At 37.7% G+C, this 24804-nt stretch overlaps 1 protein-coding gene across 1 annotated transcript in view; it reads right to left on the bottom strand.

The window, feature by feature from the left end:
* LOC130410292 (inactive N-acetylated-alpha-linked acidic dipeptidase-like protein 2) overlaps window positions 1-24804 on the bottom strand; it is a 174673-nt gene that overhangs the window by 47260 nt on the left and 102609 nt on the right. The window contains exons 6-9 of the mRNA XM_056734890.1: window positions 22184-22321; window positions 13577-13669; window positions 10995-11200; window positions 10100-10228 (exon numbers count right to left, since the gene is read on the bottom strand). Coding sequence (XP_056590868.1) covers window positions 10100-10228; window positions 10995-11200; window positions 13577-13669; window positions 22184-22321 — 566 coding nt within the window. The remainder of the gene's footprint in view (window positions 1-10099; window positions 10229-10994; window positions 11201-13576; window positions 13670-22183; window positions 22322-24804) is intronic.

Consider the following 24804-nt stretch of genomic DNA (forward strand, 5'->3'; position numbering starts at 1 on the left):
CTGTAAAAGGATAGTTCACCCAAAAACAGAAAATTATGTCATTTACTTAACCTTATCATTTCAAACCTGTATGACTCTCCTTTCTTCTGCAGAACACACAAGAAGATATTTCGAAGAATGTCGGTAACCGAACTTCAGCGGTACCCATTGACTTCACTTGTATGGACACAAACCAATGCAAGTCAATGGACACAACCGTTGTTCATTTACCAACATTCTTTAAAATACCTCGACAAACGAAAGTCATACAGGTTTAAAATGAAAAGAAGGTGAATAAATGATGACGTAATTTCCAATTTTGGGGAGAGCTACTCTTAAACGAATAATGGCAAAATGCTTGGTGCACATTTCTCACCGTTCACTCCGAACAGGTATGTGCTTTTGTGTTAAATGTATTTGCTAATGAATGGAAAAATCACTGCATAGACTGAAAGATGCCTGAGCTAATGCATCAATTCAGAGTTACAAAATGAAGTTGATGAAAAACGTTAAAAGTAAAAAGAGGACAGGACGTGAACACAGAGGATGTGTGGGAGAGAAGGAGAGAGAGAGAAGAGGGATTGGCAAATCTCTGAACAAAACTGTTATCTGGTTCTGAATGCGCTGGAGACAGAAAATGACCTTGCATTGTGGCGATAATTTATTCTTGAAGAAGGTGACCTTTGGAAATTACATTTGCAGAGAAATGGAATGGGAACTGCTGATACATTTATAAAAAGAAGGAAGACATGCGTGAATACGGCTGAGATTATTTAAAAGAGACAACAAGAGGGGTGTCACTTTGCTTAGCTTGGGAGCTCTGTTGTCGCACAGGCGGTGGCGCACTAGAGCCTTTGAAAGCAGAGGACAAGCGCATGAGCTGCTTGCTTGTTTTATGCAACCGATGGAACTAAAACACTATCATTTAAAGGTGTGGAGAAAGGGAAGTTCGGCACGAATGTGACGTTTTGATGTCAGTTGAAGAGTTTTTCCTGTGTTTGAACAGTGTTATTACACTGGAGGACACAAATTGACTTCACTGGTTTCTAAATGAAACCTTGCCGGTAATTATGAGCTTTAAGTGCCTGCTTTGTATCTCTCACAAAGCACTCTATTTTTGTTGTTCTATCAATGCATTGCTCTCTAACCGACCATGTTTTAAACACAGAAACAATACAATTAAAAGGCCATCCATTTGTCCAGTTCTGACCGCGTTCTCATACAATATTGAATTAAACACGTGGAAACACGTGGCTTAACTTTTAATTGTTAGCCAAGTGGAACAAGTTAGATTCCCCACGATAAAAAGTTCCCAGAATAAACAAGTGTGGTGCAAGCAAAGAGAGGCTGCTAATTTGTTGCCTGTTGGCCAGTGAGAGGCTATTGATTGGGAACTAATTGATTGCCAGCAGAGGTGATAAACCATGTGCTTGTGCAGACAGCATCACTAATACAAGGAGGGTGCGCCTGAAATCACATTGTGGCCTCCAGTGTGTAAGCAGATCTTGGCCGTTCTACACATGCTAGGGTGATGAACGATCTCCAACGTTTGTGATCAGAGACCCTGTGCTGCGCTTTTGATTCGATCGATGAGATCTCTGTGCGGTTAGGCACAAATCTGAGACGTGGACGAGACGTTAATACGAGGAAATGATTTAATCTAGTGAAAAGCTCCGCAGTTTTCTACGTTCGCTGTGCAACAATCCTGACTCGGTTGCATACAAATGCTGCCCAGAAAGCAGAAACTGTTCAAAAACTCATTACTGAAGTAAAACATGTCTTTTTCGCTCAGCCGTGATTACAGTGAAAGTAGCAATCCAATCTCTGTGAATGCATGACTGATGTAACACAATGTGAACAATCTTTGCTATCATAGTTTCATTTTTTTCTGCAACGTCCTGGGGGATAAAAGTTTCATGTGTGCCATTTTATGTACATGCTTAAACCGCACGTAGGAGAAACAAGAGAGATTCAAGAAGGTTGCTTATTCAGTAAAAAATGGACTTCGGGTCTTGTTTACATAAAGAGAGATGGGCAATTCAATTGTCATTTTTAGTCAAAACTTTACATATAAATTCTTAGATAATGTATTTATTAACAACAGATTGAATCATCTGTTTATTTTTGACAAAACCCCTGATCAAACACATAAGAAGGATATCAGTCTATGCATACGTTTTTAAAGCGGGCGTAACACACGGGGTTTCTGCCAATCTCATATAAATCTTGAGTACCTATATAGTAGCATTGCACACATCTTCGAAGAGTATTTAGTTAGATCACATTTATAAAAGATAGATACAGCTGTACGATTACTTCCAAAATCATGCAGCGTGTGTGGGGGGGAGGGGTAGACTGAACTAAAGCACATTGTCAACAAAACATAGACATCAGTTTCATTCACTTGTGGTTCATGTCCGGCATATTTTAACGTGGGGACGAATCCATACATCAGTTTCAAACGATCTCCAAATCCAGTGTTACATCCACCTTTTATATAACATTCATCAACCAAATGCAGTGAACAAACAAACACCTGAAGTTCGCGAACATATGCTCTCTCTCTCTCCTGCACACAAGTGAAAGTGACGTCTGCGCATGCTACTTCTACTGCCTCCCATGCTGCCGCGTGAGTGGGTCGTGTGCTTTTCCAGGAGAATCGTCTAATGTACTAAGAAAAATTTTCACTAAACAGTTTTTTGTGTTTGAAAAATACTTTCCGAAACCAGTTCGATCGCTGGGGGAGTGAATTGAGCACAGAAATACTACATAATATGCCCAGCTGGTTTTTTGACATGTTTACCATGTTATGCATGAGAAGACAGCACGTCCAACATGGTAAAGAAGTTAGAATGCATGACACATTGTTGCAGCAACCTTTAATTAAAAAAAGAGAAAAATGAATTACGGATTTGAAGAAAATGGATTTTGTGAATTAAAATGCGCAAACCAGAAGCAATAATACCCAACAAATGGAGAAGGGATTGCTATTTGCAGAACAAAAAATTGTTGTTATATTTTATATATTAAAATAAATGTATACATTATTTATTATACAGGGAGCGTTATTTATGTGACAATTCACTGCCTGGTGATGGAAAACTATTAAAAACTATAAAGAGAGACATGGGTATTTAAACCACCAAATATTGAGAACTCATCATATGGTGAAAATCTTTGACATTTGCATGGAATTGCCCAAATGTTTCACATTAAAACCAATCTATCTGCACTGGCAATTTTTTGAGAGATACCTAAAAAAATACACAACATTTGACATGATGCCCTTCATTAATAATTGTCTCCCTTTATTCAAAAACAAAAACAGGAAGACAAAATTACAGATGACAGAAAGCCACCAATTGTGGTGAATAGAGTAGGGTGACAATGAACTATCTGACACAGAAATCTAAGAGTGTATCCATATGACGCATTCCTACTAAGCCGGCAAAATGCTTTCACTAATGGCTTGCAATTAGCATGTCACAGCACGCACACACAACATGCATTATCTTGATGAAATCCCGATGAAAAGGGTCTAATCTAGAGAATGGCAGATGATGTTATCGTCCTGGGGCCCAACCAGGTTTTTATGAAGTGTTGAGTGACAGCGCTGTGCAGCCACATGATGAAGAGTTACAGCCCAACAGGCTTCTGGGGGCACAGGGGCTTCAGTTCTGTCACATGATTTCCATGAAAGAGTCTGTCCTTGGTGGCCTCACCTCCTGTTTGTGAGCATGTGTGGATGTGATCAGCTATACTGGGTGATTAATTCAAGTGTGTGGAGTTGTTCACTGGTGCACGCTAAGGAATTCTGGGTAACAGTGTGTGTGACAAAAGGTTGCATTATCAGATGTAGTGGTTATCTCACGTGGGTCAACGTATGACCTGTCTGTGTTTGGCTCTTTTGGTTCACTTTGTAAAGTATTGATCATGATTCCTCTAAAGTCAAATATCTATCATTCGCAGCACTTACCAAAATGTCACATTTTAGCAACTCACATTTTCTCACAGTTTAACACTGAGATGTTTTGACCGGTACTTATCCCGAGTCCAAGCTCTTTCAGACAGTTTTAAGACCTCAACTGTGTCAAAAATGCACACAGTGTTTTCATTTCAAAGTCTTTCAAAGAGTATTTCATCAGTTGGAAAGCCTCAAAGCAAAAGCCAGCTGAAAAAGCCAGTCCGCATGGATAGAAAACGCAATGCATTATTTTGATTAAACAGCTGAGATAATTAACGTTTTTTGTCACAGATTCCGCCCAGATTACACTCAGAACAATCATTAAAAACAGCTAAAACATATACGTTCTATGTTCTGGGATTCTGTACTTCTAAAGGTGTGTAATAGCGCCACCTGCTGTACAACAGTACAAACACTGATTGCCGTAAAAACTCGTCTTTGGGGGTGAGGCGTTTTATTTTATTTAAGAGATAACTCGTCAATGGCGGTGAAAGAGTTAATCAATAAAGACTTTTGAGGGAGATGATTACATGTTGCACTTATTTTCTACGTATTTTATATTTTATAAATCTGAACACAATGCGTTCCGGTTAAAAATAGGTCAGATGTATGTGCAATAGTATGAGGTATAGTGTGGGAGTGTATGCAAGGTGGACCGAAGCAAATCCCAAGGTCATTACTGAGAGCAGAATATGTAATGTTCTTTATCTGACAGAGATAATGGAGTGTGTTGATAAATAATGCTCAGGGCACTTAGGAATAAAATCTTGTGTGGTTCACCCATTTGGTCATATTTAACCCTGATTTAATCTGCGAGTAATACTATTTGAATAATGTTTGCAGTTAAATGATCAAATGTGACCTACATTTAGAGCTCCATAAACTCCTGTGCTGTCTACACAAATTATTTAACGAAAGCGGTTGCCTAAGTCAGGTGCAAGAGACATGGATTTAAGAGAGGATTACCAAAAGCTTAACAGGTTTTAAAACACCTAATCTAGAATAAAAACCTTACATAAGGGAGACACCTGGTTAGACTTGAAGCGTTATGGGAGGGGATTGAGTATGAGATCAAATCGAAGGATCTCCATCGTGTGATATTGACGTAACACTTCATGAATTAACAATGACATGAAATTTTAAACTGAACATCAAAAATAAAAAAACGGCAATTCAAACCTGAGCGGGTTAAGCACATAAAACCGATTTATACCATTCCTGTAATTTTAGTCTGAAACAGCGCTGAGTCATGCACGTGTTGCTACGACAATACCCAATACCCAATTAAACCACCAAAAGTCTCTCAATTTACTTTGTATGTTTCGCTTCATAATCCAAAAGAAGTACTTGCTTTATCATAATTGGTTCCAGTGCACCCATTCAAAACATCACAGCAATGGCATCTCCATTCCAAAGACAGCTGCAAAGCAAGATAAGTGGAATGTATTACCTGCGAAGCTGTAATATGATTTATAGCGCTGTTAAAATGTCTCAAAATATTGATAATGTTGAGGATACCTGGTGATTTCCTAAGAGCATATTCCGAAGATAAATTGCGCAATTGCAACAACTCAAGATGACTGCAAAACACGGAATATACAATTAGAGGCAATGAGACCAATAACGGAACAAGACCACAAGTGATTTCATGGCGCGCAGGACCAACAGCAACGACTCTTGTAATGACACAAATGTATGTGGCCCCATCATCTATAAGCGGCTAATAACATACAACTGAGACCCAGCAATTGAAACGCATGTGGTATTGATTTGGCTAGAATAAAAGCCAGTTATAAACAGTTTTAATTTAAACGGTCTGATCAGTCAAAGTTTAACAAAGCAGCATAAAAAAGCAAAACTAAGAATTGTTTCACAAAAAGAAAAATGAACTTTGCGTTGAAGTTATCGCGACGGATAATTTGAAGTCGTTCATCCAAGTCGAGCCGCAAACAGAGCTGAGTCTTTGATTGGATGGCCTTCTGTTCAATTAGCATGCTAATGAGGGCATATTGTGTCTCATTGCGTGGGAGACTCTGACAGGACAACAGTAATTAGCATAAACCATTATCAGTTCACAGAGAGAGGAAAAGTGATCGATGCTGAACACACCGACAATGCGGTTGATATCCGCTCAGGCTACAGTTTCACAAATGGTAAACTGTTTTCCTCTTGGTTGTGATCACAGGCTAGATTCAGCACATTTAGAGAAGGTTCGATCTTCCATATTTAAAGTGCTCTTGGTAAAGTCTGTAGTTTGTGTAAACAAAACACTTGAATGTGAGACATATGAGAGCAATATCCATTTTCTAAAAGCTTCTGACTGTCTGGGACTGGTACACTATACCTTTTTGGTAAAAACCCTTATGTCAAACACTTGAGTATTTAAAGGCAAATGTTGAAAAGGTAAGGGTTGCTCTGTTTTAATTATATCTTTAAACATCTTAGAATCATTTAATTAACTTATTAAAACTATTGCATCATACAAATGTAACTATAAGAATATAACACTTTCCATTACGGATCCCTTCATATAGCATTTATAAATGTGTTCAGTAATGATTAATAAGTCATTTACAAATGCATAATAAGGCAGCTATAACTGCATAAATAAAAAGGGGGATTCTAACAAACTACCTGCCAAACTGTGATGCAAACCATGAAAGTGTGCCTAAATATAGTGGATTCGTGTGAACCATTTATTATTGTTGCATTTTCACAGATACTAACGTTCATAACTCATAAATAAATTGTTCACAGGTGATCACTTTACATTAAGGTGCATTTTCATGATTTGCTAAAATGTTTTAACTCTTAACATTTATACGTTAAGTGTATGAAGTTGTGAATGGATTCTTCAGAGGCATCCATTTTTCTTTGAAGTGCACTTTCATGGGATGTCAATACTTCTAAATATATGATTCACATCCGAGATGAAGCCTTGTGAGCAAGCATTTTGTTTCAACAATAAATAAATGTTTTCTGGTTTTACGACTACCTTTGTGCATTTAGTGTTCAAAAGTTAGATTAATTTATCTTAGTAAGCAAGAAAAAAACTGCTTTGGATAAGCATCGTGATTTTGCGAATAAATAATGAATGAAGACATTTATTAAGCATTTATAATATGTGAGTTAAAAATGGCTCAATTTTTGGCAGGGTAATTCTTTATAATCCCTTTTTATTTACGCAGTTATAAGTGCTTTATAACGCATTTGTAAACTACTTATTAATCATTATTGAACACATATACATACGCTTCATAAAGGGAACCTTGGTGCAAAGGGTTACCGAATTATGTTTTGACTAAACAATAATTAATAAAAACTGCAATATTTCAGCATCTTCAAAGTCACCCTTTGAAAAGAATTTGCAAAAATTTACTCCTTCCTACGGTGGCTGCTAGGTGTCACTGCGCTGCAACAGCAGAAAACACATGCAAACACAAGCAAATTCAGAAAGCTTCTTCATTAGTTTGGCGACATATGCCCTGCAAATACTCGCAACACAAACAAACACAGAAACGCGTATCAAGCTGCACAGACGACAACGGAAGTGTTTCCGGGGGACCCCATAAAATGAAGCACCTGATTGGGATGCGCTTCATCTTGACTGTTCAAATTCATTAGTGGATTTGTCAGCCACATTGAAGGTAAACTTTATTTTAACTTTCTTAACGTGATATTATTAGCCTGTCGATTTAAACAGTTTAACAAAAATCATGAGATGTAGTAGCTGCTCGACTAACTTAAACAAGTGAACTATAAAAAAGTTTAAAGTTTAAAAAATGATTAAAAACTTGTCGACTTATTCTAGTCGACATAGTCAAGGTGGCTGACAACTCCGCTATCGAATTTGAACAGTCAAAATGAAGTGCGTCCCAATCAGGTGCATCAGTTTTTGGGGTCCCCCGGAAACACTTCCGTTGTCGTCCGTGCAGCTTGCAGTGCGTTTCTGTGTTTGTTTGTGTTGCAAGAATTTGCAGCGCGTTTCTGTGTTTGTTTGTGTTGCAAGTATTTGCAGGGCATCTGTCGCCAAACTAATGAAGAAGCTTTCTGAATTTGCATGTGTTTTCTTCTGTCGCAGTGCAGTGACACCTAGCGGCCACTGTACTTTTCTTTTCACCAGCTTCCCAAGGTGTGTATGTTTACATCTATTCAAGACTCTTTTGCCCTCTTTTGTTCTCATGATTTAATTAATTTAAAGTCATTTAACCCAGGTCACCGTTTTTCATTCTTGGTTATAATGTGTTGCCAAAATGACGTTTTTATCCACATAGCTAATTTATATAATTCACACATATCCGTTTAGACCAAAAGGATTTTAAAGGCTGATTTACACTGATCCAACACATGTGTTAGAGAAGATATTTTGAAGAATGTCGGTTACCAAACAACGGCTTTCTGTTTGTACAATTGAAGTGAATGTATACTCCCTTTTGTTCAATTACCAACATTCTTTAAATATCTTCTTTTGTGTTTTGCAGAAGAAAATAAGTCATACAGGTGGGAAAAAAAGAGGGTAAGTAAATAATGAAAGAATTTTCATTTAAGTCAAGTGACTCTATACTTGTAGTGTATGAACTGGATAAGAACAATAAACAGGACAGTAAAGATGAATGAGTGGATGTCTGAGGAAAACAGCTTTGTTATAAAACTACCCAGAATGATCTAAACAGCCTTTGCCTTTACATTTCTCCACACATTCAGATTCATGAAGAATCTAAACCCTTAGCCTCATCTCCCCATTTAATGATATACACATATACGCACAGTTCTATCTCTTTCTGTTCATAGCGGTTTTTAATACTTTTCGGATGCGTGCTCAATGTTATGCAAAGCGTACAACCCCATTTTGCGAAAATCTTTCCCGAGTCTTCTCTGCCTATTCACATCAAATCATAGCCTCATCAATTCTTATTTTTCCCCCCTGAACTACTTTACAAACATTATGCCCAGACTGCTGATGATAAAGGGAAATAATTATTCCAGTGAACTCGTGCCATTTCTCTTCTAGAAGTTTTGCGGGAGAGATTTAGATAGTGGCTGCCGTGCAGGTCAGAGCCTTACTTTATTAGGCTGAAATGTCACAGGTGGACTGGCATTTAGGTTAATGAACAAAATTATTGTCTGGTTAAAAATAATAGGGCACGCTGTCATCAGATCAGGGCCTGTGACCTACAGTGCGTTGTGCAAAGCGTGTCCCAGTCTGAATCCCACAGCAAAACGATACATTGGCAATATTTAAATTCGTTAACCTTTTAACCAAATACCTGATGCTGAGGGGGCTGTCAGTTTGACTTAGAACTCATCGAAAGTTGCAGTAAAATTATAGAAAGAGTTTATAATAACAAAGACTTTCTGTGCGGTTTTGTTTTGATTTCAGATACATTTTCATAAATCAAAAACGAGGCTGTCAGATTGAATAAGATGTTATATGCAGTCTATCACAAAACACAATATTAGAATTTTATTACATCAAATTAAGTTAGAAGTACACTTTTGAAATCCTGTCAGCAGAAACACACCCACAAAACCCACAAACCTCAATCCCCATCGCTGCCGTAGACCTTTATCTCTTGTTTGAAATGTGCTACTTCACCATTATGGATTAAACATTTACAGTCAAAACTTGAAATATATACTCTCGGACAATGTATTTATTACTTATGTGTTAAACCTATGTTTATATATTCCTAAACCCCTGATGATTCTGAGTCATGACATCAGAAATTTACCAGTTTTAGATATAAGATAAAGGCAATATATTTGTAAAGTTTGTGACATAAAAGAACACACGTTTTTGAGAGACAACATTAATGGGATTTCTGTTAATTAAAATGGACAAACCTAAAAGAATAATACCTAAGAAATGGAGAAAGGGTGGGCCTTTATAGGAGATGAAATACACTCTAAATATGTTGGATTATTTCAATACAGCGTTGGGTCAATAATGGTCAAACCCAAACGTTGTTTCAACCCAAATGCTGGGTTGTTTAAACCTGTTGTTCGGTCAAATGTAAACATTCTCTGGGTTATTTAACCCAACAGTTGGGATTGTCCATATTTGACACAACGATGGGTTGAAATAACCCAGAATTTTTAGAGTGTTGTTATTACAGTTCATGGACCGTTATGGATTTGACCAATGATGGTTTGTACCTTCTGGATGTCAGATGCCAGTTGCTGAAGGGAAGGTGACGCTATAGACTGCAGGGAGCTGGTGGTTCTGACTGGACTGTGGAGGCTGACATAGGCCACGGCTCTGCTCTGGAGAACCACTGCATTCTCCTGCACAAACACAGAGCACAGTCATCTACTGCAAGTCAAACTAATGAACTGTCATAAAATGGATTGATATGTTGACATAAATGCAAAATTATGCCCTAGGGAGACACTAGTGAAATGAGTGAAATGAGCAATGTGAATAATAAGAACAGTCATTGCTTTCTTTATCCCCAAAAACTACAATTTATTGTGACATCAGAACAAAATTTTCAGTCAGACAGAATAATTTCATTAACGCTCAGCCAAAATCGGTCTGATTGAATCTTCGTGGGTTGTTGATCATATTAGCATGTTGCTTAAGGCTTTTTTTGTTTGTTTTTTCATTTGCTTCGGTTAGGTTATCAAAGCGAGAAAAAGACAAGAAAGTGCTTTTGACCCCTGCTAAACTTTTTACAGAGAGCACACACCAATGATTGGCTACATGAGGGCCGTTAAGTGGATTTATTGCTGTCTGTACACATGATTTACTGAAGCGTTGATGTGTTAACAGACTTATTTTCTTGTTTGGATAAATTCAAGTACCTGAGGGAGGAATGATTGAACGGATCCTTCTTGTTATGCACATTTATCCGCCCCCATCATACACATCTGACTATACTAAATGAACTATTAAATTCACAGGCTAAAAGTTTCATTTGCTGATATGTAAATAGAGTTATCATGCCATCATGAAAAATATTTCAAGTCAACGCTTATGAAACGTCAACCCAAGTCACTTGAGTTTAGAAAGTATTGCATAACATGGATAATAACAACGCTGGGATTTTACCTTTCCCCATTCAAAGGAGCCGATGTTGCCCAGTGAGGTTCCTCCCCAAGAGCAGAAAACGATAGTGCGGTCGGGCTGCCAGCCAGCGCGGGCTTGAGCCATCATAGAAACGATGATCTGAGTCATGACTGCTGCACCGTTCCCCCAGTCCGCCAACGCACCCTCGTACCAGCTGCCATGACGACTGCCAACCAGTACATATCGATCTGCAAGGAGAAACAAAACAAGACTAAACAAGAAACAAACACTCAAACACCAACAAACATGTTACACTCGAACACTGACTCGCGGTTGGACAAACTTGATTAATTCTGTCACTAGCACTGTGCCAGCCGGTTGTGAATCTTTTTTTGTTTACTGATACTGTAGCCCTCACACGGCTGGGTCATAGTTGCCCACGACCCTCACAAAAAAGTTTATTTTCAGTGCGCTGTTGTATACATAATTTTGACTAAAATGAATAAAGTATACCTTCAGTCTACATTTTATGACTTTTGAGGTTTGAAGTTTTATCTTATTATATGTTCAAATTTAGGTTGGATAAATATAATATATAAAATAAAGAATATGAAAGTAACCTATAGATGGTTTCAGAGGCAACAACATAAACAAACGTTATGTTGCCTAAACTTAACTTCCAGAAGACCTGCGCAAAGAATCTATAACTGTTGAGTAGTTTTCATTTAATTGAATTATATAAATATAAATAAGTTAAATCTAAAATACCTTTCTACATTCTAATGAAACAGAGAACGGAGGTTAAAACCGGTAAGTAAAACTAAATGAAAATTACAAAACTAGTATACTAGTATATTTAAAAGTGTACTTCACGAACAAAAAATGAACAAGTATTGAACTAGCAGGAAAGTATGTTCACACTCCTTGCATCTCTCCACTCTCGCACACTCTTTTAAAGCGATGCTAAGCAGTGCAGCAAACACTATGTTAAACTAAATGCCGAATCATTAATTTAAGACAAACATTGAACCTCTTCAGATTTCTGGGTGAGTAGAATAAAGTCGCACTCGCACATATAAATTAGTTCTCAGAAAAGGAAAAGAAACAACAGCCCATGTAATTAGCTGCAGGCAATATGCTTCACTTACAGCGGATGATAAACTCAGCGTGTCACTGGGCCGCTTTTGATTGACAGCTCAAAGTGCATAAAAAAACACTAGTTGACAGGCGTGATGAAATGAAGAATATTTTAACCCACCTGAACTCAGGTGGGCTGGCACAGTCTTTGGGGAAGTTATAAAGATGACATCAAATCATAAATAAGAGAGTAAACATTATTAAAACGGCTAAAGTCAAGGAGAAGAACACCTTATGATTTGCAATTAGTGACCTAGCAACCAATTATGTCAGAAATGCAACGTAAATCAAGAAGGTAAATCACAGAAGGCTTAAATGCACAGAAGCGGTGACGTTTACAGTCTTGGGTGTGGATGAGAGATTAAATGCTTTCATTACATCAGACGTACGGCTAAATCATTCTGAAGGTGAAAATAGTAGTCGGTAATTAAAAGACTATTTTCGGCAGCAAAGTGACCTGCGTTTGGACAGTGTTGGCAGCTTTGTTTTAGGAGATTAGTTTGTCATAGCGCAATGAGGAAAAAGAGCTGTTTCAGCACTCGGGCTCAAATTTGGCTTTATTCACCCTTCGGACTCTCACATTTTTAGCGAACGAAGGAGAGAATGTTTGGACCAACTCAAACTTGGTATAATATGTTTCTCGTTATTTTAAGAGCACGATAGGAAATGCAGGTATAGGCGGGTGCACAACGCGCATACATTCTGCTTATTACACACAGAGGGACTTGAGCAGTACACATTCATGTCAAAATATTACAAATAAAATAGATTAAATGTAAAAGATTATCATTGTGTACATAAAGATAAAAATATCGTATAGTTCTGCAGATGGTCTGATCGTGCGCTTTAACTTCGCGCATGAACAGATGCGCCCACTCCGTCGTGTAAATAGCGAATCTGCCATGGCACGAACGCAACTGGCTCTTTAAGGGAATGGGAGATGAGACTCTGATTGGTTTACTGCATTTTTTTGCCCAAAACACACCCATGAGTCATTAAGAGAATAGGGGCAACCGGTTTAGATCATGCACCTGGCACGCTGACCGTTTATCCTTCTTAAAATAGCAAAAGTGGGTTTGGACATACCCTAAGTGCACTTGTGCCCTGATTTTAAGCGCTTAGATCATTATGACAATAAAAGTTATTTGATTAAAATAGAGCCCATAAGGTTCTGTTTTCATTCTGAGCACGTTTAAGATATTGGACTGCGAAATGTTTGCATTCCATTTGAATTGTGAGTAAAACCAAATAAAGTCCTAAAATGTACAACACGAAGAAACAACACAACACGTAATGTAAGTTGTCACAGAAAAGAATATGTGAACTTGTGTATGTGAATATGAATTAACTTCATTTTGACAAAAATGTCAGATAGGACCAAGGTTATGATATGTTGAGCTCTCTGAGCTATACCAAATATAACTTTTGTTTTGGAGAAACACAGCACGTTGGAGAAAAATGATCACTGTCATGTAATGGAGTCCTACCTGGATTAGTCTTGCCTTTGAGATATCCGATGACATTTTGCACCGTCTTGAAGGCTGCCTGGTTTTCAATGGTAAGATTTATAATTTTCCTCACTGAGAATCAGAGAAATTGAAATAGAAATTAGTCTTGTAGTCATTTTTAAAGTTAACAGTAAAAAATACGATAGGAATTTGAAAACAATGGTAAAATACTTTCTCCGATGCCAGTTTAATATAGAGACAACTAAAAATGAACCTTGCACATTACTCAAAAACATGCCTACACAGTGCCATTGCTCAGTTGTATTCTGTGAATTCTGACTAACCCGACCCAGCAACATCAACCAATTGCGTTTGTCTTCCCGCATATAAGCCTTAATGTGATCACTGATCTACATTCAACTCAGAAGAGGTCCTCTGTTGACTCCAGGTCCCAAATGAATACTCTTTCCCCAAGTGGCCCGACACAGTCTGTGCTTGCAAATGAAGGTGCGTTTTTAGCACATTCTCTCTTGTCAAATACATCCTATCACATGCACAAGAACTGCAGAGCAGCGAACAGACATCCCTCAATCTAAACGTCCCTCTGCATTCTGCATGGAAACAGTAGGGGTGAAAATAAATGCTACTAGAGATTCAGAAACTCAGCATTAAAAGGTGTCGCTACCGCTCACTGATGCTCCTACCAATTGCACATAAAGGCTCAGCGCGATGGAGTGAATTTAAATGAAGCTGATATCTCAGCGGATAAAAAGAAGCACCTGGTCCTGGATGACATCCCAGGCCTCTCTCTCTATAACTTTCCTCGCCTCTCAAAGCGACACCGCTCAGGTGGAGATGTGAAACCCCACAGTGGACTTTCTCCAGGTTGCAGAATTGAGAATTTCTTTTTAAGAAAAGCCTCAGAGACCGAGCAGATGTGCTGGCCTTGAGGCACAGAGCGAGAGTTTTTTATAAGATGCTGGAGATGTGATTATTAGAGGGAAATAAAGATGAGGTTTGGAAGCACAGATGCACTTAAACGCAAACGCCACCTACGCTGGAGCTTTGTGTACACAACTCTCTAATGCACGTTTTTTTAACACTTTGAAAGTAATCAAATTCACTCTAAAAATGCAGCTGGCTTCACACAGCACACGGACCCCATTTATCACATCTGACAACAGCACAAATGACTTTGGGTAAGGAGCACAAGATGTATATGCAGTTCTAAGGGAGTGTTTAAAAGTGCTGGCGTGCACACGGGTCGCGGTGTGACAGATTTGCCCATTAATCACCAATGGGTATGAGAGGTTACAGTGTATTGAGAGAGGTGAGCTGCTCGCTGTGAGCAAAGCGAGAAAGCGATCTTGCAGGAAAAGAATGAAAAGGTAGACAGCTCAGGTTTTTACAAATGATCCAGAATAAGATGTTCTGTTAATGTAAATTAGCTGGTTGAGAAGAAAAGCAGAAAAACATGATAAACAGATTTTTTCAGACTAGGGCTGTCACAATATCAGATTTTCACCAAATTATTCATGCTACCATTATTATCATGATATCTATTTTAATTATTTTTTTATGAACAAATAACAGTATAAGCCAAATAACCTAATGCTGGGTTACTTCAGCACCGACCCATTGTTGGGTTATTTTAACCCAAAATATTTGATTAAAACTTTAACCCAACTGTTGGGTTATGAAATAAATAACACATTTTTTGGGTATCTATGCCAACGTGTTATTTATTATTTTATAATTTTTTGACTGAGTAGCGCTGCAGCGGACAGGAGCCCTGACACTTCCGCTGGGTTCTAAAACCAGAGTGCGCCGCCAAATATCTAAAACATGGTACCTTAAAGTTTTGGACAATGAAAACAAGGTGAGGGGGCGTGCCAAACAATTATTTTAATCTATGCTTGAAATAGGTTTGTTATAAAAAGCAAGTGTTGGCGTCGACAGTCATGCAGATTATAAAAACAGTCGACAGAGATGTGCGTTTGTATTGCTATGAAAAAACACTGCATACAAACATGTTGATAGTATATACACACATGCACATTTAATATGTTTTATTCATATTAACTTACCTCTCGTCCGTCAGCAGTGAGGCCGGTCGACCGTTGAAATTTAAAACAATCCCATACGCAGCTCAATTTTAACCCAACTAGCTTGGTTGCTACAGAAATGACCAATGAGAACTATTGGGTTACAAAAATATCATTTTTAGAGTCTACTTTGTGTTTTATCCTTGTTTGGCCAACAAATCACACTTAAAATTCAAATTCAAAAAGAATTAGAGAGAGAGAGAGAGAGAGAGAGAGAGTGAGAAAGAGAGAGAGAGTTTGCAAAGGCAATGATAGGTATTGTGTGTAGAATTAACACAATATCAATATTCATGGTTTTTGTATCGTGGTTACTGGCAATACAAATATTGTGTTACCCCTATTTAAGACCCAATCTTCAACCCAACTCTTATCTGTATACAAGAGTTTATTAGCTAATATTGTTTATTTAAAAGGAAATGTTTTGTTAATTCTGCAATGCTAGCATCCATAGATGCTGTATGTATAGATTCCATATTTGACCACTCCACATACACCACATGTGTCTGCCATCTTGGAGCAGGTCAATTTTTCACAAGCTTACAATATGGCAGATAACTTCCTACTGTCCCCAATTTAGAAAGGTAATGCTAATGCTAATAATAATTATAGCCCTACTAAATAATAATAACAATAATAACAACAACAGCAATAATCGTGATTACTATTATTATTATTATAAAAAAACTGTAAAATATGGGCATTTGATTTATTGTCATAAGGTTTTTTTAACAGAATGTTGACATGTTTCATATTATATGAACATATTTCAGAGCACAGGACCCTGTGCTGTTTTATTTCCCATGTGGTTTAAACCAAAGTGTGAAAAAGAACAAAACCGATATCGGACAGGTTACTCTCACACGCAATCAATATCATCATAATTAAAGGAGCGGGTGTGTTTCGATAAAGCTATTCCATACAGTCTTCTACCAGCGAGCTGTAATTGCATAGAAATTTATTATAGTATGAGATTTCATCCGAGCAGAGCAGAACAGAACAAAAGCTCAGGCATTCAAAGAAAGTACTAATGCGTTTGGACCCCATTCGCCCTCTTTTTCGATTTCGTTTCTTTACGGTAAATAAATGGATGATGAATCTGACCGCCTGGCAAAAACACACACACACAAACACAATAACGAACAAATACCATTCAGGAATATATAGACACACATTACAAAGCCATGAACAATAAACGATCAGCCTCCCATACAATGCCAGAGTGTTTAATATGTGCAGGAGGGAGAGTCTGCCTCCAGGTTTGATAGGCTCGCATACTATTTTTGCGGCTAACGTCTCATTTCCCCGGGCAGGGAGACACGGACGCAATTAGAGCAGATCGAGGGCGATACAGTGAGGCTTAATTGAAAGGGAATGGAATGAGAAAGAGGAGACAGATGGAAACAAATGATTTGAAACCTCAGAAGTGGTCAAAGCTCGGTCCAATCAATAGAGCACAGATTACTAGCTTCGGAGCGTTTGATCCGGTTAATGGAAGAGAGGTGCAGGCCTGGGACCAGGCTGGAGCGGTTCACGGCTGGGAGCTTTCACAGCGTGAGGAAAAAGGGGGGTGAGTGAGCGTCAGGGGAGGCGAGCCCTCCCTCTCCGCAGGATCGATGGTGTTCATGTTGCCACTGCAGGTTTTTGGCGGACATTGATTCCTGGACATTGGGCTGGTGACAGAAGACGAGTTGTAGCAGCCCATGGTCCAGTAAGTGGTTTACAGTCGCACACACTTACCAAAGAAACGTGCCCCGTTCCTTAACCAAAAGCGATACTTGCTACTATTTTACGAATAACAATTACAGTACGCTGCCTCCAAAAAAGACAATTCTGTCAGCAATTACTCACCTTCGAGTTGTTATTTGGAGATATTTGGAATAAGCAATATAACCAAACAGATCTCAACACTCATTTTTACCATATAAGGAAGAATACAATGGTATAGTGAAAAGTCCCCCAAAACTGTTTGCTGTTCTACATTCTTCACAATGTCTTCTTTTGTGTTCAATGGAACAAAATAAGATAAAGTAGTTTTTCCTACTATGGTAGTCAATAGGTGTTGAGATCTGTTTGGTTACGAGCCATTATTCTCTGCGTTCATCAGAACAAAGAAATGTATACACATTTGGAACAACTGGAAGGTGAGTAAATGATGACAGAATCTTCATTTTTTTGGTGAAGTATTACTTTAAGTTGTTCCGAATCTGTATAAATGTCTGTGTTCTGATGAACACAGAGAAAGTATTTTTGAAGAATGATTTTAACCAAACAGTTCTTGGCCACTATTGACTACTACCATAGGAAATTCTTTCTCAGTATTCATCAGAACAAGGAAATGTTAGCTAACATGAACAAACCATTAACAATACTTCTACAGCATTTAATGATCTTAGTTTATATCCATTTGAGTGTTTCCGAATACATTTTTAAATCAAAAGATCATTGAAAGTTCAGTACGTTTCATTATTTTGTCAAAGAAAAGCTGGAAGTTTGCTTCCATAACATTCATTTAAATATTTGTCATGGTCTTCCTCAGTCAGTACTGAAGATATAATGTATATATTTTCACTCAATGTTCTTTACATGATGTAGAATGTAGGTTTTTGCCGATAGGCAACAAGCTCCCCTAATACTTTAAGAAAGAAATGACTGGTTATTAAAACGATATGCTGTCGTGAAGCAGTGACTCACAGACACAGAGGTTAGCGCTACAATTGGTTTGTCAGATAAATCTCGCTCTATTAGGTGCTTTCACATTCATGAAGCCTTTTAAAGACCATTAGCAAACAGAAAAAGACAATTATAACACAAGCATCAAGACAACAACTTGTGTGTTTGGTAGGCATCCCAATCTAGCAAACCAAAACAGCGAGCAAGCCAATAATCACCCCGATATCGAACCTCCTAAACGGCCGCGATAGAACTTCAACTGAGGATTTGCCTTAAAGCCCATTTCCTTTCATTTTGTCACCAGGGCCTTAAATCCTTGACTGCCTCTCAAGCCAAGACAACGGTTCCGCCACGGTGATGGGGTCTCCAAGGCGACCATGCAAAAGATAAGAAACGATTTTCACTCAATAGGCGGGAATTAGAGACTAATAACCCTCATGAAAATCTGCAGCACACATCTTTCTGCACACATGCACAGCTGGGGGGGCAGAGATGGAAAGCTGAATCAGAGCTCAGAGAGTGTTTATGTGTGCGCACATGTGGGTGTATGTCTAAGTGACTAGGGCCACGTGTGTGTCTGTACGTGGGGGAAACTGTTAAATCTGAGAGAATTGTCAAGAATAATTTAAAGGGATAGTAAAATGAAAATTATGTCATGAAGTATTCGTTATCTAGTGGTACCAAACCTTTGTTAATTTTTTTGTTTGGTTGAACACAGAGAATGATATTTGGACAAATGCTTATAATCAAACAGTTCTTGGACCACATTGACTACCATAGTAGGAAAAATACAATGGTAGTCAAAAGTACCCCAGAACTTTTTAACGCCTTTTTAATGTATCATTTTCTCAACAATACATATACATATGTAGGGTAAGCGTGGCATGTGATTGGTGTATGGGTATTTGGGCCTCTTTGATGGCTCGTTTTGGGCCTAATTTATGCCTTGCTCACAGAGGGCCCAGAGGCTGCCTTACAGCCTTATTATTTCGTCACTACTACTACTATTACTACCATTAATATTATTATTATCACTATTATCGGTATTCGTCCTCTTCCTGATCCTCCAATTTCCCCCTCATTTCGGATTTATTAAGTTAATTACTATTATATATATATATATATATATATATATATATATATATATATATATATACTGTATATATATACATTTATATATATATATATTGTTATTTATTGTTATTATTTATTTATTAATAAGAAAATCAAATTTGTTGTACTCTTTTTATGTATTTTCTTTGTTTATATAACCCGACTCTCAACACCTAGTCACACTTACACACACACACAAATCACGTTGGCTGTCATGTATGTTTTGTTGACCTTGGTTATTTTGTATTTTATCTGTCACCTGTAAATAATATGTTTGTTTGCATAATAAAAAATAAAAATACAAAGTGCCCCAGAACTTTTTGCCGTCCTACATTCTTCAAAATATCTTCTTTTGTGTTTAACAGAACAACAACAAAAAATTCCTGCGACGGTAGTCAATAGGGTCCAAAAACTGTTTTGTTACAAGCATTCTTCCAAATATCTTTCTCTGTGTTCATCAGAACAAAGAAATGTACTGTATACAGATTTGGAAAAATTTGAAGGCGAGTAAATGATGACAGAATTTTTATTTTTGTGTGAACTATCCATTTAACACTGTGACAAAATGTAAAATTACAGAAAAAGATTAAGAATTTACAATTTGGGTGTAAAGCAACATCAAAACAATTGTATGTCTTAATTTTATGACTAAATGTACAAATGACAATTCTGTCATCATTTACTCACCCTCTTTTAATTTCACACCTGTATTTCTTTCTTTCTTTTACAGAACACAAAAGAAGATATATTGAATAATGTCGTCAACTGGCACCCATTGACTTGCATTGGCTTTGTGTCTATACAAAAGGAGTTAATGGGTGCTAGCGCGGTTCGGATAGCAACTTTTTAGACATTTACAGTATTTTTACAGCACCCCATCTGCCAGAATATTACAGTTTTAACAGTTTTTTTTTACAGTGGTACCACATAAAGGCATTAAATAATATATAATAATTAAAAAAATATATGATTACATTTATTTGGATATATACAAAAAGTTGTTTGGATTTAGTAAATTGAAAAACAAAGGAACTCTGCAATATAAATAGAATGAAAATAATCTAAACTATTTCTTGGTTGTTTATAAAAAATAAACCTTGATTATCATGCCACAATTGTAACGAAAATAATAAAATCAAGCTTGAACTAAAAATGTATTAAGAATGTAGAAATAAAGTGTAGCATGATCTATCGTACCCAACATCATGGTCAAACAGACTGGAATCAGTTATTTTAAAACATAATTGCATAAAATGTTCAGTCATTCTCACATACTAACAATGAACCTATACTAGACTTTCTATGAAGTACATTATTAGACAAAGGTCAATGTGCAAAACTACATCTTATACGATGAAAAACATCACCCCACCGAATGGCCCTTCCTTGTGGGTCAGCCCACTTAAATCCAATTATATTCCAATGCATGTCAACTCCTCCATCTGTCATTTTTATTTCATCAAATGTGGCTGCTCACATTGTATGTTGCGTCTGACCTCTCTAAAAGCCCTGCATTCGGGGGAGCGCTGTAAGGCTGCTGACCAACCTTCCTCTCGTGGTTTCAATTAGGTCCCATAGGCACCCACTGACTGATGTGTGTAATGACCTCGGATATGGGCGGCCAAAGCGAGGGTGACTTAAAGATGATATGTGAACCCTACATAATTTGCTGGCGTTGCGACACATTCAGAAACTACACTCGCACCGTGAAACATAAATCAAAAAAGCCGGCGCTTTCTTAAGGAGTCATAGCATCAGCGGCCAGCAGGTGGACTGATTCAGTAATGCGCTCAGAGAACTGCTTTTGATGGTTAAATCCCCAAACCAGCATGAGGCCGAGGTGACTAATGAAGATCTCAGATATGAAAGATTCAGTGTGAGAGATCAGAGCTGATATGAGGATTAACAAATAAAAAAGAAAAGGAAGATCTAAAAAAACTGGCAGGTGAGTTTCTGAGAATTTAACAATATGAATTGAATTTGGTAACACTTTGGAATTCTCACTATTAACTGACTATTAACTACGACTGTTGTCTCAATAAACTCTTAATGACTGCTTATAAATTCGTTTTTAGGTATTGGTATTGGGAGGGATTAAGGGATGTAAAATAAGCTTATGCAGAATATGGCATTCATAGTCCTTTATACATACTTATATACAACCGATATGCGTGAAATAAGCAAGTAGTTAATGATAAATTGTACTTTATTACTGTACTTTAATATAAAGTGTACCCAATAATTTTTATAAAAACTTCATTAACATGCATTAAATGACGATTAACAGATTCGTAGCGTATGTACATTTAAATATGAATGTAACATACAGTAAAAAGCCTTAATTTTATCACCAAATGTACAAAGACAATTCTGTCATCATTCACTCACCCTGTTTTCATTTCACACCTGTATTTCTTTCTTTCTTCTGCAGAACACAAAAGAAGATATTTTGAAAAAAGTTGCTAACCGAACAGCGCTGGCACCCATTGACTCCTTTTGTATACACAAAGCCAATGCAAGTCAATGGGTGCCAGCGCTGTTCGGTTAGCAACTTTTTTCAAAATATCTTCTTTTGTGTTCTGCAGAAGAAAGAAAGAAATACATGTTTGCATTCCACATACACTACATCTAACACTTTAGTCTTACTTTGCATTCAAGGTTATCTTGAACGCCAGGTGATTTGGAGGCCAAGATCAGTGTTAATGTGCGGGAGCAAAGAGGCGGTCTTTGAAAGTCCAGTTTCTGACCCGGGGCTTACCTGAGGCTGAGTGCATGGCCATAGGGACGCAGGGTCTCCCCTGTCCCATAGCAGGGGCAGAGAGCAGCAGTTTTGCTAAGGAGGCAGAGATGGGCTGCACCAGCAGTGATGTTAGGTTATGCCGGTCGTCTCTTCCATCTGCGATGAAAACAAAAACAAAGAGAACATCGTTTTTATTTCAGGAATAACAGTGTACATATTAGTCTTAGAAGCGTTTTCACAAAACAATTGTGTCACTTTTGCATAAAGAATTTAAAAACAAACTATTTTAATTACTTTATTGTGACTAGTGTGCTCAAACAACACCCGCAAGTCCTATTAAAATCATTTTCACAGTTATAAAATCAAACAAGTAACATTAATCGTTTCAGAAGTGCTTCTTCAGTGTGTCATCTGCATTGCTCATGATTTTCCAGGAGCATTAGAGGATGTCAAAGGTATTTTTACATCTATGTAGGCAAACCATATACCCAATCAAAGAGCTCCACTGAGATATTGGTAAACATCTCCACTGAGTCTTTTCACACATACCACCTATAAGGGCAAATGAACATCATTAGTCCCATATGTGCTTTATAAATTGTTGCAGTAGGGCTGGGAAAATATGCACTTTTTTATGTAGGGTGAGCGAGGGGGAGCGGGCGAGGAGGGTCGTAATGTGCTATAAATCAGAGCGGGAAAAAAAAAAACAGAGAAGAATCAGCACAGTCGGGCAGGGATGTCTCGGCCGTATCAAAGCTTTTCCTTAGCGCTGATTGCAGCTCTCGGGCGGCAAACTAATAGGCCCAAAGATTTTAAGTTTAAGGAAACGGTTTCTAGCAAGCCGATGGGGATTTATATGGACGGCATGCTCCATTGATTCCGCCTCATTAAAACAGAGAAACGGTGAGCCTAATCCTGCTCTCGGAGCAAATTTGTTTAGGAGCCTTCATTTTCCAACAGAGATTTTGGAGTGGGGTACAGTCATCTATGAATAACTGTCACTAAACCTTTCTGTTACACAACACTCTATTGCCTTCCACACATATATGTATTCGGGGGGGGGGATTATTTTACAGCAGTTTAGCCTATTCTAGAAGAAGCTCCCTCTCGAAATTAGCTTTTTTTCGTCCTGGTGGCAAGAGGATGCAAAAAGTGATTATTGCCTTTCGAGGAGGTCTTTTGAAGTGTGCTGTGTATGCAATTACCTGCTCAAAAAGGTCACAGGGGTCAAAGTTGTGTTTAGAGAGAAAGGAGATTATCTGAACTCATTATCGTTAACCTTCTAAATGTGATTTACCGTAAATAATCGGGCGACTGACTCGACAAATGCACATTGACAAACCAAATTGCTCCGAATAAGAGTGTTGAGCGCTATTAAAGTAGCATTAAGAAGCATTCATTCCAGTCAAAGCAACTGATACTATAATTTAGTATTTACAGGGTCGGGCGGGCTTTAGAGTATACAGATGCTGATGCAGATAATGTGTCTTATTCCATATTCATTTCGAACTGGTCGCTAATCACATGTAGACACATTAGTACTGTTTTGTTTAAACATGATTTTAGATCTGAGTTTTCAAGATCTGCAAACAATGCATCTTATGTTATTTTGACCAATGTGTCCCTTTTCAATTTTCTGCAAATAAATGCATTTTCATTTTGAATTTGGTAGAAATGTTCACAGAATGAAATGAAAATGATCATTTTACACATAGCCACAAATAGTAGGCTAAAGTTAGAAAAAAGAGAGTGGTTTTTAAGTGGTCTCTTCATTTTTTCCTTTACATATAAAGGAACCATTATTTTAACCAAGCAGCCTACAATGTTTGGTTACGCTTACCTTAAAATAAAGTGTGACCAAATGTTGAATGTAAAATACAATGAAATAGAGCTAACTATCGAAAAATATTTCACAGAAAAGAACTTGTTATTCGTTTACACCAATAGAAATAATACACAGTGCCCATTATAACAAACTAAAGAGCACAGCGCAAGTGCACTTAGGTCGTGTCTGAATCAACTTTTGCTAGTTAAACAAAGGTAAAAATGATCTAAAAGGGTTGTCCCTATTTCTTAATGAGTAATTGGTGCGTTTTGGGACTCATGTGCAGTAAATCAACTCGAGTCATGGCGGATTCGCTATTTACATGGCAAGAGCAAAGACTGGACGCTTCTCCAGAGAGGAAATGGCCTTACAGGCCTTGCCAAATTTTTTGTCTACATTATGTACATAATAATCTTTTACACTGTTCTTCTTTTATTTGTAATATTTGGCATTTCCGTGTATATTTGGAATAACTAGAGGGTGAGTAGTTCATAGGTGAACTTTGCCAGAAAAGTGTATACATAGATACTCAACCGCAGTTTCGGTGTTGTGGTTACTGCTGTACCAGGTACTGAATCAATACTTATAAAGACACATGGGGCTGTGATGCCTCTCGAGTGAACTGAATAAAATGGAGGTTTCGTGAGACATAAAGAGAACCTTTCAATCTACTTAGGGGACATGTCTAAGGTGCTTATTGATTCTTTTACAAGCCTAAGAGTACTTTCATTTGTCTAGATAAATAAATACAAACAAGGTTATGGCAAACACATCCTTTTTCTTAAGCCCGATCTGCAGCAAAGCTAAAAATGAA

This window comes from Triplophysa dalaica, chromosome 21, assembly GCF_015846415.1.
Source record: "Triplophysa dalaica isolate WHDGS20190420 chromosome 21, ASM1584641v1, whole genome shotgun sequence".
Taxonomy (NCBI): domain Eukaryota; kingdom Metazoa; phylum Chordata; class Actinopteri; order Cypriniformes; family Nemacheilidae; genus Triplophysa; species Triplophysa dalaica.